The 26,470-nt window shown below is 52.1% G+C and overlaps 2 protein-coding genes across 3 annotated transcripts; one reads left to right on the forward strand and one right to left on the reverse strand.

The window, feature by feature from the left end:
* Positions 1-1,648: 1,648 nt before the first annotated feature.
* Cryba4 (crystallin beta A4) lies at positions 1,649-6,584 on the reverse strand. The gene is made up of 5 exons (XM_013119741.3): positions 6,523-6,584; positions 5,796-5,914; positions 4,196-4,337; positions 3,226-3,368; positions 1,649-1,975 (listed from the first exon to the last, which is right to left on the reverse strand). Exons 1-5 carry the CDS (start codon positions 6,559-6,561, stop codon positions 1,828-1,830), a joined length of 591 nt encoding a protein of 196 aa, XP_012975195.1. The 5' UTR covers positions 6,562-6,584; the 3' UTR covers positions 1,649-1,827.
* A 3,624-nt stretch (positions 6,585-10,208) lies between these two features.
* Crybb1 (crystallin beta B1) lies at positions 10,209-22,689 on the forward strand. Of its 2 annotated transcripts, none has more exons than XM_005078910.4 (6): positions 10,209-10,697; positions 12,084-12,268; positions 13,835-13,953; positions 17,723-17,855; positions 21,442-21,584; positions 22,418-22,689. In XM_005078910.4, the coding sequence occupies exons 2-6, from the start codon at positions 12,095-12,097 to the stop codon at positions 22,599-22,601; spliced, it is 753 nt and encodes a 250-aa protein (XP_005078967.1). In that variant the 5' UTR covers positions 10,209-10,697; positions 12,084-12,094; the 3' UTR covers positions 22,602-22,689. The 2 variants fall into 2 exon arrangements, with proteins under 2 accessions (XP_005078967.1, XP_040587474.1); XM_040731540.1 differs by lacking the exon at positions 10,209-10,697 and adding an exon at positions 10,769-11,095.
* Positions 22,690-26,470: the final 3,781 nt, after the last annotated feature.

The raw sequence follows: 26,470 nt of genomic DNA on the forward strand, positions 1-26,470 counted from the left end.
TTGCTAGCCTCCCTCCGGGCTCTGGCTCTGGTTTGAGCTGGCTCTTCATAGAGACCATCAAACTCCAGTGACCTCTCTCACCCTCCATTTTTTTTCCTTCCACCAATATTCCCTACCTTGCTGCCAAGGACATAGACTTTCCTATGATATGTAAGAGACTACATGGTTACTCATACTAAAGTGTAAGGACTACGTCCTTAACTCTTAGGGAAACCATTTACAAGTCTCATTTGATCGTCTTTATCTCTTTACTGTGCCCCCCAAATCTTGCATGACCCACAGTTAGCTAAATGATCCTATAGGCTGAGTGGCCTCAGGAAAATTCCTTGACCTCTCTGAGCCTCACATTCCCTGTATAGTCCAGGCTAGCCCCAAACTCATAGCAAACCTTCTGCTTCAGTCTCTTGAGTGCTGATCCCAACAGGCACGTACCATAATACTTGGTTTATCAACATTCTTGGGGGAAGAAGATGGGGCATAAACAGATAAAACAGAATGAGGTGGGGCCCGTTTGTAAACCACTTGCCTAGCATGCCTGGGACTTCAATCTAATCCCTGTAACTTACACACAGAAAATAAGCAGAATGTCTTATGACTAAATCCTAGCAAAACCCAAGAGGATGGTAGCCCTGGGGCAACCTGGGCCATACAGTGTCATTCTCAAAAAATGGGGTACTCAATGGCTAAGCATTTGCTCACAAAACCATGAGGACTCAAGTTCAGATCTCCAGAACCTGTGTGAATGCCCAGTGGGCATGGCAGCCTGTGAGAAGGGAAGCCCAGGCAAGGGAACAAAGAGTAGGTTTATCTGGGAGACGCTCTGTGTTTGACTGGAAGACCCTCCCTTGCAGGGAGCGGAGGAAGCCCTGAGTGAGTGTGTATTGTTGACAGGGGCATGGATAGGTCAAGAACCAACGGCTTAGACCATGGGAGTGTTGAAGCCTTCCCCTGGGCCAGGCTCAGAGGAAAGGCAAAGAGCTTTCCTCCGGTCTGAGTGCAAATGCCGGCCGAGTGTATGAGTGACCATTGACTAGACTTCCCCGATGCCATCTTCTGCCATCTATGAGCACTGCACCCAGATGGCGCACAGACCTGTGAGCAGCCAAGACACCCAGACACATAAATAAAAGAAAAAAGCATGAATCAGTAAAAGAGACCATAGGGCTAGAGAGGGTTCAGCAGCTGGGAGGGTTTGCTGCTCTAGCCTGGGGACAGGATTTCCCACACCCAGTCCCTCACAACTACCTGTAACCCAGATCCAAGGGGTCTGAAGCCTTCTGCTGCTGCCATGGTATTCACACACACACACACACACACACACACACACACTCACTCACACACACACACACACACACACAGGAGGGAATAAAAAGAAACCTTAAACCAGACAAATAGCGGCTGGGCATTGGTGGTGCATGCCCTTAATTCCAGTACTTGGGGAGGCAGAGACAGTTGGATCTTAGTGAGTTCCAGGCCAAGCTGTTGTACAAAGCAAGTTCTAGGACAGCCAGGACTGTTACACAGAGAAACCCTGTCTCGAAAAAGCAAAAACAGAAATAAAAAGAAAAAACAAACAAATGACAGAAATTTTATAAAGCTACAAATTGCTTCACGAGGAAGGCAGATGAAATGGACAAGCACAACTGGCTGAGCCTTTTGTTTGTAATTTTATTTCTTTGGGCTTCGTGACCTGGAGGGGCATGGGCTGGCTGACAGGGGTGCGGGGTTCCCAGGGTGCGACATGGGGGCAGCCAGAACCAAGAACAGCCATATCTCCAGCCAGTCACTCAGTGGTTCACGAAGGCACCCCAGTGGGCCCGCGCAGGCTCACTGCTGGATCCTGCGTACACTCTGCACCTGGAAGGTGTGGGCATGGGAGCCCCACTCCCGGAAGTGCTTGTAGTCACCCGAGTGGTGATCGCTCTCCAGTACGTACTGAAAACCTCGGTAGCCGGGAAACTGGGAACAAACCCACCTGGAAAATGGAAGGGATGGTTACCACATAGGGGCTCCGAGGCCAAACCAAGTCAGGCAGAGATGCGTCGAAAAGCCCAACCAGCCTGTGGGCTTCGTGGCCCTGGTAGTCCACACGTGTCTGCAGGAGCTCCCTCCCACTTTGCCCCCGACAAGGCCTTTACTAGTGCTGTTTCCCGGGGCAGAAACACCCTTCCAGCCACTCTTCAGGGCCACAGGGTACGGTCTCTCTCAAGACTATCCATCCACCTGTCTCCACCAGGCCCTGGTTGTCCCTTCATAGCACACATTAAATCGGATGATTTTAAGATTACTTTATGAGCTGGCTGTCTTCCCTAGAGTAAGCCCTGGCGGAGGACACCTGGAGCTCGTCCCTCAGTCTCCCGGTGCAGACACTGTGCACAGAGGAGCTAGTGATGACGTCATGAAGAAAGAACTAATGAGGGGACGGACAGGAAGTTTTCCTTCGTTCAGCCCGTCCTCACCGTTGTTCCAAGACTTGGACCCCTTGCATTAGTCACAACAGGGATTCCTGACTTGGGTTTTCGGAGCCTCCACCTTCCTGCCTCCGGAACAGGAAAGTGAGCAGAGCTCAGTGTCCGGCACACAGAGACACACCCTGAATCTGGTTCCTCCCTGTCTAAACAACCCGCTTCACACCTTCATCCTCGCTTGCAAGACCCAAGCACCCAGGAAATGGAGCCGCCTGCCCACACACCAGCTTTCCCTCCCACCCCACATCCGGGGAGGGAGAGAAAGCAAGGGGCGCGAAAAGCATGTGACCTATCCAGCCAATCAGAGCATCCCTCTCATTTGGACATGAAGATTGGCTCAGAGGAGAACACATGACGCCCCAAAGCTGGACCAATATGCTCTTTTCCTGGAAACTTAAGAGTAAAGCTTCCTCTTTGGCGCTGAGCCTTGAGTGTAAAGCCGAAGGCTCCATCTTTGCATTGGGGAAGAGCTGGTTTAATAGAGCCAGGTGGAGTGAGATGGGGAGAAAGGCAGATTCCCCACCAGTTTCTGGATCCAGCTGTGCCTGAAGCTGATCACAGGAACTCACATACATCCTTTGTCCCTAAACCAGCTTGCCCTGGGTGTCCATCTGTCACTTGCAATCCCATACATCCTGCCTGATGCCCTCTGTGCCTCCATGTTCTCTGGCACTCTGGGCACACAGTCTCTACAGAAAGTGTCCCAGCCTTTCCCACATCTCCTTGTCTTGCCAGCCCGAGCTTTGGGTTTACTTACGCCCCAGATTGAACGTGGAAGGAGCCCACTTCAGTGCCGTCCCAGCCCATGGCTTGCAGAGAGGGATAGTCATCGCTCAGTTCGCCTTTCCTGCCGAGGAAGTTCTCCTGCTCAAAGATGGTCAGCCTGGAGTCGCGGTGGTTCTGCAGACAACGGAGAACTAGTTAGACCACGGAGTAGACACACGGGAGTCACTGTCCCTCTCCCAGCCTTTGTCTCCCAAGTCAGCCTTCCGTGCAGAGCTCTGAGAAGTTCAACAGGAAGCTTTACAAGATACTTCAGCATCCGTCCTTCCAAAGGAGCAAGGACAGAACAAGTAACTACAAGGGTGCCCACCATAACTTAAAAAATTAAAGGAACTGGTATAAATGTCCCGTAGCAGGGGACCAGGCAGGAAGATAGGGTGTTGTGCAATGAGAACTGTGTGAATTTCTGGGTTGCACTCCCGATTCTGCCCTTTGCCAGCTGGTTGAGCTCAGGCACACTACACAGTAATTTCTGAGGCTCCACTTTCCCATGGCAGTAGCACGGAGACAGCCATATCTCCCTTCCATTTTGGGGATGGGAGAGCCATTCCTGTTTCCATCCATGCTCCACCAACAACAGCGATGCACAGCGGAGAGGGGATGATTAGTTGGGGACAACACATAGGACCCATCTGCCGGGCCAGCTTTGCCTTCCCTGGCATCCAGCTTTCCCAGGGGCCCTGAACCATGAAAAGACGGAAATACCACACAAAAGGTTTCCCACCATAACCAGAATTGCTGCAGGCTGAGACTTCATGTTGGGGTGCAGCCACAGGATGGGTGCTATCATTTCATGTCAAATTACAGAGACCGAAGGTCACGAAAGAGAGAGACCACCCATATCACTATCCTGATGGCAGATGAGAACTTGATCTTAGAGATCTGATTCCCAGGTGTCCGTGAGCAGGGCTCTGGTCACCCGGGGTGCAGACAGTAGGACTCACGGCGCAGGCCACAGGCCGGAAGGACATGAGCCTCTCAGCGGGGTAGGCTGTGTTGCCACTCCAGGCGTCCCAGGCTGGGTACTCGCCCCTCTCCAGCACATACTGTTGCCCTTGGAAGCCAGCGTGCTCAAAGCCCACCCACCTGCAGACAGACAGGACAAGAAAGAAGGGCTTGTAGGGACTCTAAGGAGGGGGGGAGGTGCGACAACCTCTAAGGTCACTTAACAACACCTGGGTTGTTATGACTTTACAACTTGGGAGGGGATGCAGTGGTCATTGAGCAAGTGGAAGTCAACCCTGGGACAGCACCCAGGTCACCCTACCCAAGAATAGCCGTGCCTAGACCTTGCTAATGCCAAATGTGGGAAACCCTGCCTAAGCCCCAAATAGGAAAGTCTGCCTAGGGCCAGCATCACACTAGCTTCCTGTATCCAACAGGGAAGGGACTGCCCTAGGCAGGTGCTCTGAGGTCCTCCCGAATTCATTGCCACAAAGGTCACATCATGTACACAGGGTTCAGGCATGGGCTGACATCAGTTTCATTGTCTCCTCAAGATCCTGTCCAGACACAGAGATTGGCAGTCTGAGGAGTCAGGCGCAGCTGCCCTGAGATATTTCTCACTCTCCCTCCCCAAAGAGGCTTCTGGGACAGCTTCTCCCTCATGCTCATTTTCCATGGCAGAAGGAACTTTCACATTCCCACCTTAAGCAGAAGCATGGAAGTAGCCCCTTATCACTCTCACGTGTGTGTGTGTGTGTGTGTGTGTGTGTGTCACCCTCAGGAATGAAGATCTCAGGAGACTTGTATGTGCTATCTATGTAAGTAATAGCGCTCTGAATCCATCCAGGCTCTTTGCCTCCTGTCCAGCCTCACCTGGCAGTTTTCAGGACACTGTCCCTAGACAGGCGGCTGTCCTGAGCCCTGTCTCCCAACCTGAGCAGAGCAGAAGCTAATAGAACAATGGCCATGGTGTGAGATGCATACAGACCACCAAGGTGACCTTGGGAGACACCCACAGACAAAGCCTTAGCTCTGAGTCATATAGAGAAAGTTCAACTCTCCTTTTGGTCCTTCTTCCTAATATTCTGGAATCTCCTACCCAATGGAATAAGCATCAGCCACACACAACTAATTACATTTGATCTCAAGATTAAGTAAAAATTAAAAATTCATCAGCTTTTAAGCCACAGAATATACATTTGAAATTCTTCCTCAACGGCCACGTGTGGCCAGTGACTCTCAAGTGGATTAATTAATTGTAGGAAGCGCTGCTTTAGGATGCCAGTCTTGAGGGTCTAGGTGTAAGTGATGCTAGCTTTTAGCATTCATCTAAGAGGGAACTCTTCAGACCCAATGGGGCTGCCTCATCTAACGGGCAGGGGCTGTGTGATGGTGTCCCTTACAAGTGGGACGTTCACAACCTGGGTGACGTGACTCAGCGACGCTGCCTTCTCTTTTGCACGTGGGAGGAACACACAGGTACAGTTAAGGCCTAGAAAGACAAGTCTGGGAACATGCGTGGGTCCCAGCATCCTTCTCTAGCTCCCTCCCTGCCCCTCCCCAGCCCCCTCATCCTGACTCCGTATCCTTCAGACTCACGCTCCACTCAGGACTTTCAAGGATCTCACGGTCTCAAAGCCAAGCTCCAGCACACTGGGGCACTCGGCTGTGAACTCATGCCGACGGCCCTGGAAGCCCTCTTCATCCCACACCACCATCTACACAGGAAAGAAGGAAGATGTATGGGTATCTGTTCTGTGATCAGTGAAGGGGGTCTCACCCTGGATTCAGGGTGGAGTCGAACAGGTGAACCAAGGTCACATGCTCCAGGGCCTCCAGGGCCAGGTGGGTGAGCAGGGTGAACAGTGGGGGTTCCTGGATAGCTTAGGCCCACAGTATCATCACCCCCCACTGACATCACACAGGAATGCAGCCTGAGTTTCCACTTCTCAAGGCCTTCACCGGAAGACCTCTATGTGGCTTCTCCAAGCTGTTTGTTTTGAGAGAAGATCCCACAAGGCCCAGGCTGGCCTTGAGCTCACAAACTTCCAGCCTCTGCTTGCTCAGTGCTAGGAATTACAGGTGTATGTCATCACACCCAGCTTTTAGTTTCTCTTCCCAGAGGCAAGCATGGTCAAAGAAATACAGCAGGAAGATTGTGTGGGGGCCAGAAGACCAAAGTTCAAGCTCAGGTTGTGTGACTCCCTGGTCTGAACCTTGAGAGCATGGTGGTCAGTACCCCTCCCCTGTGAAGCTTCCCTTGGGAGCTCCTAGCTGGCTTCCTCCCTTCCCTCCCAGGACACCTGCTCCCTGGGACACTCCCTACCCTCCAGTGTCCGGCTGACTTGGTGCACTGCAGGGTCATGTTGGCAGGTCCTAGAAGAGAAGAGGACAGTCACCTTTCACCTGATTATCAGCCACATCCTTGACTGAAGTAGGGGCAGAATCCAGATAGGTCTGGGTGTTCCTGGACTGGGGTGACCCTTCTCCCATCCCGCCCACCTGCAAATGGCATCTCCTCAGCCACATCTGGGTGTCATCACCTCCAGCCCTAGCTCACAGTGGGACTGCTGTGGCTATTTGGGTGGAATGAGGTGGTGCATCCCTCCCCCCCACCAAAAAAATGCAGCACTAGCCTGATGCATGGCTCTCATAGTAGACACAGGTCACAGAACGATGGGGGGGGGACCTTGACATTTAAACAAGAGCCACAGACAGCACTCTGGACTTTCAGAGACTACTGGATTATGATGGCATTCAGGGTGACCAGTGGGACATCCCCAAAAAGAAAGATGCCACCACCAGAGAGCTCAGTTTCACTCCTGCCTCCAACCCAGACTTACCAAGAAGGGCCCAGAGCACATGTCAGAACTAGGACCAGACAAGGCCAGGCTCTTATAGGCAGGAAAGGGGCAGGGGCCCCAAGGGACAAACACAGACTCAGCAGGCCAGTGGTAGGAACAAAAGCTGGCCCTGGCCAAGGCCCAGGATAGACATGTCAGCAGCTCTAGCTTTAGCAGGGAGGGAGCAGTGGCTTGCCCCAGGGTCAGCACTAGAGAAGACGAGAGGCTAACAGTCCACCTCCCTCAGTTCCGCAGGATACCTGACGAGCACCAGGGAAACACTAGACTTGGGGCCCAGCATCACCTTGATGGTGGGTGACCTTCTGTCTGTCTGCCTGGTAGGACAGACATAAGTCAGACCTCGGGACTGCTGTGCCTGCTCTGCTCCACGCTCCACGTGCCCCTGCCTCTTCCCACTGGTATCCGGCTCTAGCTTAAGACCGCTTATTTAAAGGGTGGAGACAATTTCTACAGTGACTTGGAAGGTGGGGCATTCTAAGCAAAACCCCAGAGCACAGGGCAAAGACTTTGGATAGCAAATACAGAGGAGACAGAACACAAATCTTCGGGGGGAGTTAAGAATGATGGTCAGAGCCGGGCGTTGGTGGCGCACGCCTTTAATCCCAGCACTCGGGAGGCAGAGGCAGGCGGATCTCTGTGAGTTCGAGGCCAGCCTGGTCTACAGAGCGAGTACCAGGACAGGCTCCAAAGCCACAGAGAAACCCTGTCTCGAAAAAACCAAAAAAAAAAAAAAAAAAAGAATGATGGTCAGGGTCAGAGTTGGTGCAGTCTGAAAGACCTGCAGAAGCGTCTGTGGCTGTGCACGCTTCACAAAGCTAAGTATGGTGGACAAATACCCAAGGCATGGAACCCCCCTCAACCCCGCCTCTGAGGAAGTCTGGGAAGGGCCTGTCAGAGAAGTGGGTAGCACAGCAGGAACCGCTTGTGGTAAAACTCACCCCTGCTGCTGGGTGAGGTGACCCAGAGAAAGAGTGAGTCCCCTGATGGCCAGGTAGTAGCAACATCTCTTCTTTCCAGTTTGGCAAAAGAGCTGTCACATATGCAGGGCTTGGCGAAGGGTGAATGGGATGCAGCCACCACATGCAGCAGCCTGGGTCTTCACGCCACACCCGTGAGAAGGCTCCTAATGCGTCTGAGCCTCAATCACATCATGTATTAAATGGAAATAAAAAGACAAAGTGGGCTAGCTGGCGGTGACCCACACCTTTAATCCCAGCACTCGGGAGGCAGAGGCAGGCGGATCTCTGTGAGTTCAAGATCAGTTTGGTCTACCGAGCAAGTTCCAAGACAGCCAGGGCTGCAGAGACAAACTGTCTCAAAAAAGAAAAAAAAAAAAAAAAAAAAGACAAAGCGGGACTGCGGCTGATGAGATGGTTCAAAGGGTTACCTACCACCAAGCCTGACAACGTGACTTCAATGCTGAAGACCCCATGATGGAAGGAAAGAACTGACTCCTCCTTCAAGTTGTCTCTGAATTCCATGTGAGCGCATGCGTGCATGCGCGTGTACACACACACACACACACACACACACACACACACACACACACACACACACGGAATACAAAAAATTAATGTTAATGGTCCTCCTGGATGCATAGGATGGTGAGAGCTGCCTGGGCGCCTTGGCCACTTTTGCCAACCTTGCTGATAGTAGAAGTACTTATCATTATGAATGACAGCTCCCCCAAAGTAGGGGCTCATAGTGCCTAAGAATCTGGACTCAGGAGGTTAGAAGGAACTGAGCCCACAGCCCTGAATGGTGGTGCTCCCCTGCATCCCCCAGCACGTGGGATGTGGAGGCAGGAAAGCCAGCTTTGGCTACATAGACAGCTTGAGGTCAGCCTGGGTTACACGAGACCCTGTCTCAATACACTAATAAGAAATAAGGGATAACGTGAGCACCAATTCCACATGACAGATGGGAAAGAGGGCTGGAAGGGGACAAAGGAGCCACCCACTTTCTTGTCTATAAATGGCTCATAGGAAGGCTGGCTACAGAGAGTTGCAAAGTGCTCAGAGAAGAGCTGGCCAGCAAGGAAGGCTGCTCCCATCTCCCAGAGCCTTTGGCAGACTGCCATTCCCAGGACGGTAGGGGGACGAAATTACCCCAGATGCCTGCCCTTGAAGCCCAGACCTGTGGGTGGCCCCCACCACAGGCATCTTGGCCTGTGTCCCAGTGGCTGCCCCGTCCTGTGGTTCCCAGCTCGCCCTTCAAGGACTTGGCCCAGGATGAAAGGAAAACAGGAGGCTAGTGGGGAGAGGGGCTCATGGGCCAGAGTGACCACAAGACAGAGCTGGGCTCCATGGGGGTCCTGGACTTCCCAAAGAAGAAAGAAGGGATTTTCAGAAGAGGAATGTACCCCACTGCGGCTGAAGACGTGCCCCAGGACACTTAGAGTTCACACTGTGGACAAGGTTGAAATCTGTCCTTTGTGGGTTTTGGTTTTTCTATTTGGGGAAATGGTGGACCATCTGCCTTCCACCTGCTGGGGTTCACCCTTCTACCGGGACACATGGCTGCCCTGCCTGCTCCATTCTCTCGGGCTCCCTCCTCCTCCCCCTTCTGTCTGTCATCTCCTCCACCTCCCTTTCTGTCCATTGCTCTTTACCCTTTGATCTCTGTCCTCGCCTTGGCCGTCCATTACCTCTGTCTCCCCACCCTCTTCAGTGAACACTGGAGCCCCCCGACTCCCCCATTTTATCCTGACACTGTCGGGGACCTGCAAGGATCCACTCAGGCCACGCATGAAGCGCTGGCTGGCCCCTTGCCCAGCCAGGTGCATTGGGATGTGAGGTTACTTAGAGACTTCATGTTCCTGCCCCTGCGCAGCACCCCTGGGGTCAGTCCCTGGAGGATGATGGGCAGTTAGGAAGGAACCAGGCCTTGAATGCCAAGCACATGAGCCTGAGACCCAGACCCACCCCACCACCCTAGAAACAGGATGTCCGGCAAAACTCAGTCAGGGCCAAAGTCAGATGGCCTGAGATGAAGTGTGAAGACCACAGTCTGCCTGCTTGGCCTGACCAGTGCTGACCTCTGCACCCAACCTTCTGCATCTGAGAAATGGGTATAGTGAGAGCCAGGGTGGAGCAGGTGAGTCTCAGAGCCAATCATAAGCCCAGAGGCTGCAAACCCTCAGGAATGAGTCTGTGCACTGAGAGCCCTTCCGTCTTTATGGAACATGTCATGCTCAGTGTTGTCTTCAGTTCTGTACAGCAGCCCACAGGGAGACATGTCACCTGTACCTTTAGATGGAGACCCCCCAGAGGCAGAGACTTCTGAAGCCATGCTGTGTTTGGTGGCCGAGGCAGAATTCTAATTCAGGTCGCCTCCTCCCTGGTGCCCCTTCCCTACCCTAGGCTGGCAGCCAGCAGGGCCCTGGGCCTGTCTCCAGCCAGGGTAATGGACACTGGAGTCAGAATAGGGTTGGGGCCAGGGTTTCTCTGTGTTCCAGGCCCACAATGGAAAGTGCTAGCCTGTGCAGTACTGGGGCAGAGCCGGCGCTGGACCCTGTCCAGGCTTGCTGAGCCAGCTTCCTCTTTGTGCTGCACACTATAGACCCTGGTGTCTGCCAGGTTATAAAATGGGGGGTCGGCCCCGAGGCACCCACAGGCCCGCCTGTTCTCCAACACAGGTAAGAGGGGACTGCCACACTGCCAGAGAGCTGGGGGAAGGTGGAAATGAAGGGAGGGAGGATGAGGAAGACCTGGGCAGATGCTGGGAGGAAGCAAAAGCCAGAGCTCATGCATGCTTGTCTAACCAGTACTCAGGAGGGTGAGGCAGGAGGGTTACTGAGCATTGGAGACTAGCCTGGGCTACAGAGAGGGACCCCCCATCTCAAAACAGAGAGAGAAGAAGAGAGGGAGACAGAGAGGCAGAAAATGGGAGGTTGAACACATGCCCGGGAATGAAAACCAGCCTCTGGGGAGTGTTTCCCAGGACAGGGACAAGCTTGAGGGTGACTAAAACCCCCAGATGTGGCCCAGATGTGTGGACAGCTGAGCAACCAGTCTTCCTGCGGAAGGCCAGGAGGTATGTACTCGCCCCAGTTAGAGAGAGGATGTCGGGAACCCGGCTGGACCCAAGGAGCTTGCTCTGGGCCTCAGTACTCCAGTGGTTGGAAAATTATCAGCAGAACCTTGGGTGACCTTGCCCCAGGGGACAGTGCAGTCAGGCATGACCCATGCCAAGAAGTCTGTGTTTCTTGAGGGACCAGTGGAGCTGACCAGAGTCCCCTCCACCCAGTGCCCACAAGGCACCGTTCTAGTGTAGATCGCCGGAAGCAAACCACTCCCGTCTCTTGTGCCTCCCAGACCCAAGTGCCAGGCTGGTATTTGCACACCCATATCTGCCCTCTGAGGATGCCAGGGGAGGATGGCTGGGAGAGATTCAGGCCATACACACACACACACACACACACACACACACACACACACACGCACGCACGCACACGCACACACATGCACACACACACATTTGCACTCGCTCCCTGAGCAGATGTTGGCCGAGCAGTTCCCATGTGCCTGGCACAGAGCCACGTGCTAAGGACCAGACAGGAGTGTTTACATGGTTGCATTTAGTAACCCAGATGCTTGTCCATCTGCTGGCTGAGGAGGGAGCTGACGGACTGCCTGCCGTGTGGGCTGCAGGGCACCTTTACTGCAGCTAGACTCTAGGGGGAAGATCCTGACTCCAGGAAGCCCACAGGCAAAGTCAAGGTGTGAGGCATTCGTTATTGTATTTGATGGAGTACTCCAGGGTGTGACTGTCACTCACCTGGTGACATGCTACAAACACACGTGACAGTGAAGAAACACGGGGGTCAAGGAAGGGAAGAGCAGCGTGTGGGGCTTGAAGGAAAGACACAGCTCAAGGGAGGGACAGCCTCAATGCGTGCTTCCGGGGAGAGTCAATATCTGTGAAGGAGCCCATTGGCATGGGGTGAGAAGCATAAGGGTGGGGGCAGTTTAGGACTGCCACCCCAAAACCACCCAGCCCAAAGATTCATTTTTCTTTGCAGCATCAGGAACCATGTCTCAGGCTGCTAAGGCTGCGGCCACCACGGCGGTGAACCCGGGGGCTGATGGCAAGGGGAAGGGAGGCCCAACCACAGGGCCAGTCCCAGCCCCTGGCCCCACCCCAGTCCCGGCTTCTGTGCCCAGGCCCAGTGCCAAAGTAGGGGACCTGCCTCCTGGGAGCTACAGGGTAAGGACGGGGGCAGGGACTTTACAGATCCATATCCTACTCATCAGTCCTCTTCTCCCTTCCCTTCCTTCCTCCTCATTCCCCCCTTTGCAGATCTCCTCTCCTTTCTGTGTTTCTGAATCTCTGCCTCCTTATGCTTTCCCTCCCTCAACTCTTTCTACTCTCCATTCTCCCTGGCCTGCTCTCCATCCTCCCTAACCTGCTCTCCATCCTCCCTAACCTGCTCTCCATCCTCTCTGGCCTGCTCTCCATCCTCTCTGGCCTGCTCTCCATCCTCCCTGGCCTGCTCTCCATCCTCCCTAACCTGCTCTCCATCCTCCCTAACCTGCTCTCCATCCTCTCTGGCCTGCTCTCCATCCTCCCTAACCTGCTCTCCATCCTCCCTGGCCTGCTCTCCTTCCTCCCTGGCCTGCTCCCCATCCTCCCTGGCCTGCTCCCCATCCTCCCTGGCCTGCTCTCCTTCCTCCCTGGCCTGCTCTCCATCCTCCCTAACCTGCTCTCCATCCTCCCTGACCGGCTCTCCATCCTCCCTGACCGGCTCTCCATCCTCCGTGGCCTCTTCCTTCCCAGACATTCTGGGAACCTTGGGGTTCCACATGTCTAAAAAAGGGGGCAACCCACTAGAGTGTGAAGCCATCCTAGTGCTGCAAGGCGCCTGATGTCAGGCCAGCCTGAATGTAGGAGGGGTTGGCTGTGCACTGGGTTACAGACGAGTGAGCCTTACCTATGTCTGGGTCCACAACCAAGGAAACAGAGCATGCCCTGCCCTGAAGAGACCTTTGGGAGTAGAGGTTGGGGAAAGAAAAAGAGGAGGAGACAGAGGAGGAAGAGGAGGAGGAGGAAAAGGTGGAGGACCGAGACTCAGAGGCAGTGGTGACTTCCCAGGGTTGTACTTGGCTATAAGGGGCATTGCAGTGGGAGGCATTCAGCCCCTGCCCAGGGTAGAGGAGGAGCAATCCCAGAAGGCTTCCTGGTGAAAAGTGGCTTCTGCAAGCAGGAACAAGGATAGGACCATGCATATAGCCTGGAATATGAGTTAGGCAGTGGAAAATCCAAGTGGGGACTCCTGGTGAAGACGTCATGCCAGGCTGAGAAATAGCACGCGGAAGGAACTAGGACTGGGCACACACACTTAGTCCCAGCAGTGGGTGGTGGAGGCCAGAGACAGAGCATCCCAAGTTCAAAGCTAGCCCAAGTTACAGAATAGATTCCAGGTCAGCCTAGGCTACATAGAGACCTAGGATGGGAGACACTGGTAACTGGTATCCATTGCTACACATGACCATGGTACTGATCGTGAGATCAGTAGGGGAGACTGGAGAGGAGGCTCATTCACAAACTGAAGCTCCCAGCATCCTGACGAGTTGCCAGCCTTACCTGCTTTGATTGACACATGCCTCAGGAGTTGTTGGGTCCAAGCCACCTGTTTTGATTGACACATGCCTTTCAAGAGTTGTTGGACTTGAGCCCCTCTCCTATCAGATTTGGTTCATTTTGGGGCCAGGGTCACGGAGCCAGGCCATCCCTCAATCTGCCCCCTGGGTGTGGGGGGACTTCTCTTTGCAGCTAGTTGTCTTCGAGCAGGAAAACTTCCAGGGCCGTCGGGTTGAATTCTCAGGGGAGTGCCTGAACCTGGGCGACCGTGGCTTTGACCGAGTGCGCAGCCTGATCGTCATCTCAGGACCGTGAGTGCTTGAGGGGGAGGGACATTCTCTGCCACAAAACAGCGACATTTCCCTGGCACCCAGTAGCCACCCCTTGGCCTTTCCCTAGCTTCTCTGCATTCCCTCACTGACAGACAAAGAAACAGAGTCAGAGACGACCTGAGCAGTGTAAGGCTACCAGGGGAGGAAACATGTCCCCAGCCATCCTCTCTCCCAAACATCTATAGTGTAAAAAGCAGGTGCATGGCATGTCAACTATAGCAACACCAAGTTGTCCAAGAGAGGGCTACCCCCACCCCCAGTCAACAGACAGGGAGACAGAGGCTCTGAAGGCCTGAGCCAATGGGTGAGGTCACCCATGCTGAGGGGCAGAGCCCACATCTGTCACAGGCTGTTGGATTTCACTCCTGGTTCTCAGAAGCAGCAGGCTAGCTCTCCAGGGCTATCTCCATGAGCTGAGGCCATCGCAACCTCTCCGGTATTGTTTCCCCACCATGAAACACCCAGAGGGTGTGTGACCAGCCAGTGTTTAAGGCATCTCAAGTTGCCCACAGCACAAAGGGAGGGACCAGCTTGGATTCAAGGTCAGATTGAGATCAGACCTGCTTGGGTTCCAATGCTCACTCCCTCCTGTATCTTGTTCCGTCTTCAAGCCTGTTTCCTTGACTCTGAAGCAAGGAGAGTCAGAATGATTCTGAGACAGAGTAGGGTTGGCACTGTAGATGCCCAGGCACGGCAGACGGCAGTGATGCCCATCTACCTTCCCCCACTTCCCTGTGGGTTTTTACAGCAGCGTACCATGGTCTATGCTCTGTTTTGGGGGCCACTCGTGCCTCTTGTGCCCACTCCATCCCTGGTGTGGTCAACCCCAAGTCAGCCCCACCCATCCCCTAAGCCACTCTTGGACAGGAACTGCTGGATGTGGCCATCTTGAGGTTTCAGAATGTTTGGGATGCTGATGACTCAAACCCAGAGTATTTCTCCTCAAAAAAGAGAGACAGCTATGCCCATGTCCTTGTGTGTGTGTGTGTGTGTGTGTGTGTGTTCAAGGGTTGTGCCCAAAAGGAACAGACTGGGGCTGAGATCCAGGGGCAAGTGTGTGGGAAGAAAGGATGAAGAGAGGAGATCGTGGCCTGAAACCCGATACCATGGCATGACTGGGGTTGGGTACCACCTCTCAGGGCTGAGGTTTCATTTGATTCCTGCCTTCCTCTTCTTGCTTGTGGCTCAGATGAGCCATGGGCAATGAGGATGGGCACCGGGACACATACTTGACATGTCTCACTGCTGACTGAGTCCTCTTGGGCTACCCAAAGAGGACGGAGGAGTGTTGAGGGAAGAGGAGCAGGTGGTTAGACCACATCTGTCTCGTCTTACGTAAGTGGCAGCTTCCCCCTCGCTGATCATAGATGAGATCACTGTGTGAGCCTCGTGCTCCATGAATTCCCTGGTTTCAGACCCTCAAACTTTCCAGGGATGTGCAAGCAGTTGCTTCTTCTCTTTTGCTGATGTTTAACTACGGTCAGTGACTGCTCCAAGTCATGTGTGAATAAGTCAATGATTAGCTGGAATAGAACTCAGGTCTCTGGTCTTCTTCATACCTGTGTGGCACCTCCTTCTGAGGGTCCCTCCCTGTCTACCCACTCTGTCCATCACATATGTCACCTACCCATCTGTGCATCCGTCTATAGGCCAATCCATCAGTCTAGTTTCCATCCGTTCTCTTTTATACATCTTTCCATCCCCATGTCATCTATTTGTTCATTCATCCGATGTCAGGTCCTCCCTGATAGGTAGAGTGGGGGAAGGGCTGGTCCAGCCAGTCTCTTCCAGGGGGCTGAGCGGGATGGTGTCAACGACTCAGACCCTCCCCCCCCATTAGTTACTGGGGAGAAAAAATACACACTGAGTCTGGAGTCTGTCGAAGCAGGATCTCGATTTATTCCAACAGGCAGGAACTTATATAGGGCTGAGGTAGGGGATGGGAAACATAGGACAGGTAAGGTGACATGAGGAGTAAGGGCCAATAATATTCCACCAAGCAGGCAGGTAGCTAGGCAGGAGCAACCTTACATCAGGTCTGGCTGAGTCACCCCCACGTGGAGGTTACAGGTTAGAGAAAGGTCGCTAAACTCTAGCCAGGCTCAGGAGCTTACACTGGGCCTCACATCCCAGCCTTTCTTAGGCCCAACAATCCAACTACTCAGCCAACAACTATCCTGCTGTCATCACTTATTCACCTTTCTACCCATCCGCCCAGTCATTCACCTACCTATCCACTCATCCATCCACTATTCATCCATCCATCAGTCCACACACCCATCCACCCATCCATCTCTCCATCCATACATCCATACATCCACCCACCTACCCTTTGCTCTTCTTCTCCAGTCTGCTAACAAAACCTCAGTAGCGTTCTTTGAGGGCAACTCCACATCTTCCGTTCTGCCACCTCAATATGGTTGGTTCATCCCTCAGACAAGATCCTGAGACTCCTGGGGGGCTTCTTTCTCAGTCCGTGATAGTGTCTCCTCATTGCCCTTGTTCTGATGAGAAGGTCCCAGCATCCCTCAGGAAGAGAGCACTCATAGCGGTGTTCCACTGAGTCTCTCTTGGTCCCTTAGAATACCAAACACATGGAGTAAGGATCACACCTCCCCCTAGAATCTTTGCCCTAAGCTTCCTAATTAGACCACAGTGAAAAATCACCCACTAGATTTTGAATGTCCAATTCACTCTGCGGAAGGCCAAGCCCTTCTCATGTGCTGTGTCACATCATGAGAATTCAACAGGTACCTGAGCCTCACTCCCACGCTCATCCTCTGCGCCACCCACCTAACAGTGGGCATCCTGCCTGCCAGGCTAGGTCTCAGCTAATGTGAATTATTTTCTCCCTCACATTCTACTCACATTTGCTTCCTTTGATTTCATTTCCATGTTTGGAGACAGGACCTCACTGTGTAGCCCAGGTTGGCCACAGATATCATGATCTCACTGCTTCTCCCATGTGCTGGGTTTGCAGGGTGCATCACCATTCCCGGCTCCTGTGTTTTATTTTAAACAATCCTTTGAACAGAAGCCTATACCCCTCAGACAGTCGAAAGCCCAGTTCCATTGTAAGTCACGGGTACCCATGAGAAGCCTTGCTTTGAACTCAAAGCAGCACTGCATACCCGGGCCTGCAGGGCTGTTGCTCCCATGGTTGGAAAGAAGTGACCAGTAGGCGTTAGAGTCACAGTTGCAGCAGGAAGAGACTTCCTCCCAGCTATTAGTAATTTAAAAGAAAATCCTTCTTGGTAAGTTAGTTGACCCCGGGGCCTTATAGTATTTAAAACCTGCGTGAGCCGGGCGTTGGTGGCGCACGCCTTTAATCCCAGCACTCGGGAGGCAGAGGCAGGCGGATCTCTGTGAGTTCGAGGCCAGGCTGGACCGACAGCCTCCAAAACAATACAGAGAAACCCTGTCTCGTAAAACCAAAAAAAAAAAAGAAAACCTGCGTGAATCTCATATTTGCTAAAATAGTTTGCTTGGATAATTATGAACAGTATCTCATTGAATGCTTTGTCAACTCCAGAAAATGTTAGTGTAGGTAAAGTGATGGAGACTTGGAGAGGAAAAGACACTTGTCTGTAGCCACACAGAAGTGAGGGGTGTGGCACAGAATGAAACCCCGACACGCTGGACCCACCTTCGGTCTTCATTTTGGTGTTTGGGCCGCTGTGCGGGGGAGGACACTTGCTGATACCCTCACCTTTCTGTCTCTGTCCCTCTTGGTCCTTCTTGTGCTCAGCTGGGTGGCCTTTGAGCAATCTGCCTTCCGTGGGGAGATGTTCGTCCTGGAGAAAGGCGAGTACCCACGCTGGGACACCTGGACCAGCAGTTACCGCAGTGACCGGCTCATGTCCTTCCGGCCCATCAGGATGGTGAGTGGCTGGGACTGGGACAGAGGTCTATGGTGAGCATGGGCACAGGCCCATGATCCCAACACAGAGGAGGTGGAGGCAGGAGGATTATGAGTTCAAATCTAGCCTTGGCTACAAGTGAGACCTTGTTGCAAAAAAACAAAAGAAAACAAAACAGGAATAAAGTTGTGAAGTGACTAAGAAAGGGACTTTGGGGGAAATAGTTGTGACATCTTGACAATATGACAAGTGCTGAGTTAGCTTTGTGATGTTTAGAGACGACAGCCCTGCATGGTGTGTTGTTGTTCCAGAATTACGAATTGATTATGAGTCATGAGCCAATTACTTTTCAATCACATGTGCCGGTTTCTGATGGCACCGACTCTCACCTCTTGAGGTGGGAACATCTGTGAAGAAAATGTATTCATGAAGGCTCACCCAGGACTTTGAGGTGTTACTAATGTGTCGCTGTGGGTTGGGCAGCCAGAGTGATTGCAGCATGTTGAGAATTCCAGGCTGGAATTCAGCCTTCACAGATCACACTGTAAGAACACAGAGCTTAGCTTCAAACCCTTGAAGGCCTTGTATGTCCATCTGTGTAATGGGTGCAGCTGGGAAGGGTGCTCAACCAGGGCATCACCAACGAACAGTAACCCCCCCTAGGGCAATGGCCTGTGGGCCGCCACCCCATTGCCTCCAAAAATGTCTACATTATGATGTCTCCAAAAATGTCTACATTATGATGTCTCCAAAAATGTCTACATTATGATGTCTCCAAAAATGTCTACATTATGATGCATAACAGTGACAAAATGACAGTAATGAAGTAGCAATGAAAATAGTCTTATGGTTGGGGGGTCACCATGACATGCGGAACTGTCCTGAGACATGAGGGTCCCAGTGTCAGGAAGACTGAGAACCACTGCTCTGGAGGTTGCTCTCTGATGTTGTAAGCACTCACCATTTGTAGTAGTAGTAGCTGGGTGTGTGTTGCTTTGCGTTTTGAGACAGGGTCTCCCACTGTAGCCCGGGCTTCCTGTTTTTCTTGGGGTTACAGGTGTGCACCACCACAATCAGATCCTAAGTAGTTACTGAACCTGTGAAATTTGTCTGGTCTGGATGGAGACGTGCCCAAAATCCTGAAACACACTCCTGATTTTAAACACACCGCCATGTCTTTCTCACAGGTATAAAAGGTTATGCTCTCATTGATCACTTTGGCCAAATTAAGATTGCGATTGTATTTTAGGCATATTAGAAAAATACATTAGAACCGGCCGGGCCGTGGTAGTACACGCCTTTAATCCCAGCACTCGGGAGGCAGAGGCAGGCGGATCTCTGTGAGTTCGAGGCCAGGCTGGACCGACAGCCTCCAAAACAATACAGAGAAACCCTGTCTCGTAAAACCAAAAAAAAAAAAAAAAATACATTAGAAAAATTGAAAACTCTTAATGCCCAACCTCACCCCAGATCAATTAGTTCCCAATCTATAGCTGCACCTGGGGGCACTAGCCCCTTCACTTCACCCCACCCCCACCCCAGGTAGTCTCTTACACTTAGGGCCATGGTCCAGTTGTCTGACGTGTCCTATGTGTCCCCTGTGACTGTCCTGGGCCATCATTGTCCTTCTCCTAAAGTACCTTGCCTCCCTTTCTTCCCACTTTCATGAAAATTAGAAAGTCATTTCCCAAATCAAGCCTGATTATTGGGGCTGAATGTGGTGGTACACACCTTTAACCCAGCACTCAAAGAGACAGAGGCAGGCAGATCTCTGAACGTGTACAGTCAACCTGGTCTACAGAGTGAATTCCACGCCAGACAGGGCTACATAGCTGAGACCCTATTAGGCACTCTGGGGTAGCCTGACTCTGCCGGCTCTGCCCCAGGCCCTGGAAGTCCATCTGTAACCAGGAAAACCTTGGCCTGTGCTGCTTGGGACCGGTAGGGGGTGAAACTAGGGCTGGCAGGTCGTGGGCAGGACATCCAGCACCTGAGGCTTGAGAGCTGAGGCCACCCCAGGAGAGCTGGAGGAAGAGCTGTCCAGGGGCCAGCAAGAGCCGGGTCCTGCAGCAGACTCAGACTAGCTGAAGAAAGCAAACACTAGCATGGACAGACATGACTGCAGCAGGAGTGGATGGGGTGGGGGTGGGCAGGGTGAGAAGGAGCATCCGAGAGGTGGGGTCCCACAGGGCCTTGTGGGACACTACGAGGTCTCACCACCATTGCCGTGGGGAGCCACCGACTGGCTGGCCCTCCTCAAGGTCCTCAGAATGGCGGTAGCTACAGGTGACAGCCACTGACCTTGATTAAGTAGTGGATTTGTCTTCCGTGTCCCCATCCCTACCTTGTACCACACATCCTCTTTTAGGACCATTTGTGGTCCAGCACAACAGACTTTGTCTATGCCTATGCCTTCTCTTCTGCTCAGTGCGACCTCTGCCCTACTTCCCTTCTCTGGCTCTCATACTCCTACTTGACCTACAAAGCCCCTCTTAAATTTCCCTTCTCCTGTGACACCTCCCTTGATTCAATCCCTTCCCTCTGGGAGAGCTAGTGGACTGACTTCATTTGCAGTCTTCCACTGTGCCTCACCGAAGGATGCTCTTGTGCCCTGCCCTCCCCCTGTTGCTAGCTGACCATGGTGACCAAAGCACTCCTTTATTGAGCACCTATTGTATACTCGGTGCTTCCTCTTCCTTTTCTGGAATCAGCAGCCCTAGCAGGCAGAAACCATTACAACACTCGTAACAATAAGGAAACTGAGGCCCGGACATGGAAAATGAAGTTCTTCATGCTGCACAGCTTGTGGGCAATGGGCTGGGCCTGGGTCTGCACTGCGGGCCGCTCATCTCTGTGTCGAGCACTTCACCCGTTAAAACTCAGTGTGGGTTGGGGTTGGGGCTCATCGGAAGAGCCCTTGCCTAGCATGCAGCAGGACCAGGATTCCACCCCCAGCGCCTCAAAACGAAAAACAAAGCCAACAGCTGAAACAACAACAACCAGTTGCAGCCAGAACTCTTCTATGCTGACATTCAGGGGTGCACCTCAGTCTCTTCCAGGTCTATCATTCGACTACAAAGTCTTTTACCCACGGTCCCATGGGTGAAGTGCCAGCAAACCCATTCTATGGGAGAAAGTACTGAGGCTTGAAGGACAGAGTGAGATGCCCAAGGTATTGGGCATAAGGACCGCAGTCAAGATTCAAACCCAGTTCCACACTCCATGAGCCCTCCCACAACCCCATTGTCTATTCTAGTTCACTCTGATTGGAAGAAGTTCATATACAAAGACAGCAAATGGGCCTTGCCAATAACTCAGAAACCGCACCTCTAAACAGTGCTATCCCTTGCTGGCTGTGTGATGTAAATCAATATGCTCGACCTCTCTGGGCCTCTGTGTTGCTGCAGGGTGAGGCCACACATTTCCACATACGAGCTTAAGCCTGTGTGGATGACCTCATTTTATCCTTGGGCACCTGAGATGCAGCAACCATTATCTCCTCTTCCCAGATGAAGAGGGTCCTCACTGGACAAGCCCCATGGGTCCCTCAAAACCCCTTTCTTCTCCCTTCACCGCTTCCATTTCTGACTGGTCTTGGCCTCCCCAGGATTCCCAGGAGCATAAGATCTGCCTGTTTGAAGGTGCCAACTTCAAGGGCAACACCATGGAGATCCAAGAGGATGATGTGCCCAGCCTCTGGGTATATGGCTTCTGTGACCGTGTGGGCAGCGTGACCGTCTCTGGTGGCACGTAAGCATCCAGGTTCTGGGCCCCCACAGCAAGTGCAGAGTCAGAGGCTAAGGCTGCCAGAGATGAAAGTCACATCAGGTCCCTGGGAAAGACCTCGTAACCCCCCCCCCAGTCTGTCCACCCACCTGTAGCAGGTGGGAAGGAACGGAATGGGATCTGGCTATTCCTTCACAGAAACAAGCCAATGGCAAGCAACAAGTCAGAGAAGGGCTTGGAAAGACGTGGCTTGTGTTCAGGCAGGGACAGAGCTTAAGAGTGAATCACTGTGTCTTTCCTCGGTGAGGGCTCCTTTGAGCTGCCCTCGCCCATCAGACTAAGTGAATCTTCACCAGACATGGAGGGGGTGGAGTCACCGCCATCCCCACCCAACAGAGAGTAGACCCACACAGTTCAGCTCCTGGGATTGACTGTAGGTTTTCTGACACTGAATAGTGTTTACAGTAGCCAGGGAGACTCATTGTGTGTGAAGGGCACCCAGGTTTGGAGACAAAGCTCCTGGTGGCTTGTCCTCATCACCTGGAAGCTCTAGACCCCTGTATTGGACTCCATTCCTCCTGGATGTGGGGGCATTCACTCAATCTGGTCCCCAAGTGTGTTCAAGACAATAGCCACATGACTATGCCCACAAAACTGTGCCCATTTTTCATGGGAGAATGCTGAGGCCTATCAGGAAGGGGAAGGTCATGACCCAGGGTATGGGGCAGGAAAGTCCAAGCCAGGACATGTGTGTGGCCCTTCTTGGGATACTAGATGCAAGATGGGTAGCAAAAGAGAGGATGGGGAGGAGTGGGGGGACCCTGACCGCCTCTACACCTTTCCTGCTCTCTTCCCAGATGGGTTGGTTACCAGTACCCGGGCTACCGTGGCTACCAGTATCTGTTGGAGCCCGGCGATTTCCGACACTGGAATGAGTGGGGTGCCTTCCAGCCGCAGATGCAGGCTGTCCGTCGCCTGAGGGACCGCCAGTGGCATCGAGAGGGCTGCTTCCAGGTGCTGACCGCTGAGCCCCCCAAGTGAGCCAAGCTGCATCCCTCCCTCCCTGCTGCAGTCCTCACTGCCTCAATGTCCCATCTCCCCCTGCTAATAAAAGTTCCTACAGCCGAAATATCTTCCAGTCTGTGAACAATTGCACCCACCTGGTACACCTACTTGTAGTAGCAACTAAAACAATGGGTCATAAACATAGAAATAGATACAAAGATCATTTTTTTCTAGAGAGGGAGCAGGTCATACCACCCAAGCTGTCTTTAAGTTTCCCATATAGTCAAGGATGACCTAGGATCTCTGCACTTCCTCTGTAGAAGATAATCTTAAATTTATGAGCTGCCTTCTTCTCGGAAGTAAACCCAGGATCTTGCACATTCTAGGCAAGAGTTCTACCAATTAAGCTACATCTCCAGCCTATTTGCTTGTCTGCTTGTTTACTCATTTATTAAGACAAGGTTTAGAGGCTGTTGACATGGCTTAGTGGTTAAGAGCACTGTCTGTATTTCCAGAGGACCTGGGTTCAATGCCTAGCACCCATGTGGTAGCTTACAAACAGCTATAGCTTCAGTCCTAGGGGACCTGATGCCCTCTTCTGGCTTCCATAGACCCCAGGGATGCATGTGATGCGTATACATTCATGCAGAAAAAATACTTATGTGCTACACACACACACACACACACACACACACACACACACTTAAGGACAAGGTCTTGCTATGTATCCCAGACTGGCCTCAAACTCAGGATCCTCCCACCTCAGCCTTCTGAGTGCTGAGATCACAGTCGTGTACCGCTGTGCCTGGCTGCCAGTGTCTTCACATATGTCTCAGGATAGCTTCCAGACTACCTAGATTAGCATCATAATCCTTCCAGTTGAAAGTGTGAAAGACAGCTGGCCCAGAGATGGGACAGACTTGCCCAAGGCCCCACAGGGAATGGCTGCACCCAAATCCAGGCAGTCTGGCTTCAGAACCTGCACATTAAACTCTCATCCTTCCAGCTCCCCCTGCCCCCCCCACTTCCCCACCCCTGGCTGATTTTCTGCTCAACTTGGATATGATCTGATGTGCACTTGGAACCTTAAACAGACCCATCAGTTTGTAAACAAAACTTTATTATAACACTCCAGGAAGCAGAAACTCAGTCTCAGATACTGTAGACAGAAGCTAGCCCCACCAAGAGGTCAAATGCAGTTTGAAGAAGGGCTGTGTAAGTCTCAGTAGCAGCCACAGCCTCCCTGACTCTAACCTGCTTACTCATGACATGACTCAAGTTGGTCATTAGCGTGTGCTGGAGAAAAGCAAAACCAGCCGAGTTTTATATATATATATTTAATGTTCCTGTTTAAGCAATGAAGATTGAAAGGAGTGTGTTACTTTTGACTAATCAATTCAACCCACGGGTCCAGCCATAACCGTGTCTTCCGGAAATCTCTACCAGGCATTATTGACTCCTGTTATCCGAAGTTAGCATTGACTGACGTTAACCGGACGTGGCGAGAAGAGGGTTGCTATGGCTATCTTCAGGGAGAAGAGGATCAAGTGATGGAGCCACAGTGAGCTCTGTGAAGCGTGAAACACGGGGAAGGCTATATTGTAGGCAGAGCAAACAGCAGAGCCCTGCTGGCCCAGATGGCCCTGATGTACGGGTGATTAAATGAAAACAGGTGCCTCTTCCTGCCACCTGCTAGAGACTTCTGGTAGCAGCCTGTGATGTCTGCAGTGTGGAAGCAACACCCTGTGTGGTGGCCAGCTTGCACAGCTGTGCCTGGCAGCTTAGCAGTTCCATGAGTACAGGCACAGGTGCAGAGAGCTTGTGGTAGTTGGAGCAAAGCATACTGGGGTGGGGTCAGTAGCTTGGTGGTTGTGTGGGCAGAAATGGGGACAGGCTGGGAGGCAAAGTGGGCAGGAGATGAAAGTGATAAAGAAGGTGGGGCCTCCTAACACCTCACTCTGGGCTTTCTGGGGCTTCAAAAACAGAGGCAGCATGTTGTCTGCCCTTCCTTGGGTCTAGTGCTATGGTGTCTACACCCTGCCTCTTTCCCAGAGTCTGGTTCTCCCCTGCTACTCCACAAGGTGTCCAGCATCTTGGGCAAGAATACTGGCTTGGCCAGGCGGTGGTGGCACACGCCTTTAATCCCAGCACTTGGGAGGCAGAGGTAGGCAGATCTCTGTGAGTTCGAGGCTGGGCTGGTCCGACAGCCTCCAAAACAATACAGAGAAACCCTGTCTCATAAAAAAAGACTGGTTTGTTTATGGGCCAGGATTCCTGGGATGATCCAGAGGCACAAGCATTTGGTCTGTGCTTCTGTTGAGCCCTGGGATGTGTCCCGTGCATGGCTTCATTCTGGATCTTCCCTCCGCCAATCAGCAGCCCCTACTGTCCCTCCAAGCCTGAGATTCTGAAGATAGGGTTCTCTGTAGCATATCACCAACCTTCCATGACTGATTCTAAGGGAAAGCTGTGGAGGCTCCCTCCCCAGAGCATTGATTCCTACCATCATCTTATTTTTCTCTTTCTCTTCCTCCCTCTCCTTTTTCTCACTGCCTTGAGCCCCTGTGGTGTGCATGCAGTTTGTTTTCTTTTCTTCTTTTGGTTTTTTGAGACAGGGTTTGTCAATCCTGGCTGTCCTGGAACTCACTCTGTAGACCAGGCTGGCCTTGAACTCACAGAGATCCGCCTGCCTCTGCCTCCCGAGTGCTGGGATTAAAGGCATGCGCCACCACTGCCTGGCTCTTGTTTTCTTTTCGATATTATAGTCCAGGCTAGCCTTGAATTTATTGTGTAGCTGAGGATAATCTTAAACTTTTGATCCTCTGGCCACCACCTCCTAAGTAGAGAGAGGGATTAAAGCCATGCTGTAGCAGAGTAGAGCTCTACAGTTCTGAGCCATGTGACCTTAACCTTCACAATTGCTTAGCTCCAAGGTCCTGCTGATAACATGACACACCATGATCTCATATTTCCACAAACAGAAAGTTGATTTTCATAGAAGTCAATTCAGATGCTATCCGGTCACTCAGAGTTTTTATTTCATCTGTGTTGGAAGAACGATTTTGACTTTATTTACATGACAGTTTTCTTTTACTTGTGTCAATCTGATGAGTCCTAGAAAAACAGATGACAAACAGAAGTTGGGGCTGTAGATCAGTTGGTAGACACGCCCCCAGCCCACTAGGGTCTCTGAGTTTGATGCCAGCACAGGAAATACTGGTTGTGGTATCACATGCCTATAATCACAACACTTGGGGGGTGGAGGCAGGAGGGTCAGATAGTCAAGGTTGTCTTCTGCTATGTAGGGAATTGGGGTCAACCTGGGCTACATGAGACCCTGCGGGAAGGGGACTGATGACAGGGGGACAGGGAGAGAGAGAAAGGGGGACGGGAAGGAGGGGGAGAGACACAAAGAGAGAGAGAAAGAGCACGAATTCACCAACCTAATTAATCTTAAAACTCCTTCCTAGTTCTCAGCTCACTGATAGCCATATTTTCTTGATGGTACTGACAGGAGAAAAATTTGGGCAAATTAGCATCCCTGAGATTGGATACAAATACTTGCCAAAACAAACACAAAGACCCAGGAGGAAATTGCAGTCATTGTTTTTTTATTTATTGTTTTACCAGAAAATTTACAGAGACAAGCTGTAAGAAAAACAAAGCATACAAAAGACTCTAAGCAAAGTAAACACTGTCAAGGAAAAGGACACAATACAAGGCCAAGATGATCACAGCAAGAGCCCTGAACTCGCTGCCCCTGCCCTGCATCCTGACTCCAGTCTGTTCTGGATGTGAGGCCCTGGCCACCTGGGGAAGAACTCCAGCCTCAAGGTGAAAAGTCACCACAAGTTTTGAAACCAAAGCCCAGTTTCAACCTCAACTCAAAACATGATTTGGGGGTG

The sequence above is a fragment of the Mesocricetus auratus genome, unplaced genomic scaffold, assembly GCF_017639785.1.
Source record: "Mesocricetus auratus isolate SY011 unplaced genomic scaffold, BCM_Maur_2.0 Super-Scaffold_100025, whole genome shotgun sequence".
In the NCBI taxonomy this organism is placed as follows: Eukaryota; Metazoa; Chordata; class Mammalia; order Rodentia; family Cricetidae; genus Mesocricetus; species Mesocricetus auratus.

Coding starts and splice junctions, on each gene's coding strand:
- Cryba4 (XM_013119741.3), bottom strand. CDS start 6,561: ATGACCCTGCAGTGCACCAAGTCAGCCGGACACTGGAGG. Junction 4,338..5,795: donor TTGAAAGTCCTGAGTGGAGC/GTGAGTCTGAAG, acceptor GTCTGTCTGCAG/GTGGGTGGGCTTTGAGCACG. Junction 1,976..3,225: donor TTCCACGTTCAATCTGGGGC/GTAAGTAAACCC, acceptor TCCATTTTCCAG/GTGGGTTTGTTCCCAGTTTC.
- Crybb1 (XM_040731540.1), top strand. CDS start 11,050: ATGTGTGGACAGCTGAGCAACCAGTCTTCCTGCGGAAGGCCAGGAG. Junction 11,096..12,083: donor TTCCTGCGGAAGGCCAGGAG/GTATGTACTCGC, acceptor TTTTCTTTGCAG/CATCAGGAACCATGTCTCAG. Junction 13,954..17,722: donor CTGATCGTCATCTCAGGACC/GTGAGTGCTTGA, acceptor TCTTGTGCTCAG/CTGGGTGGCCTTTGAGCAAT.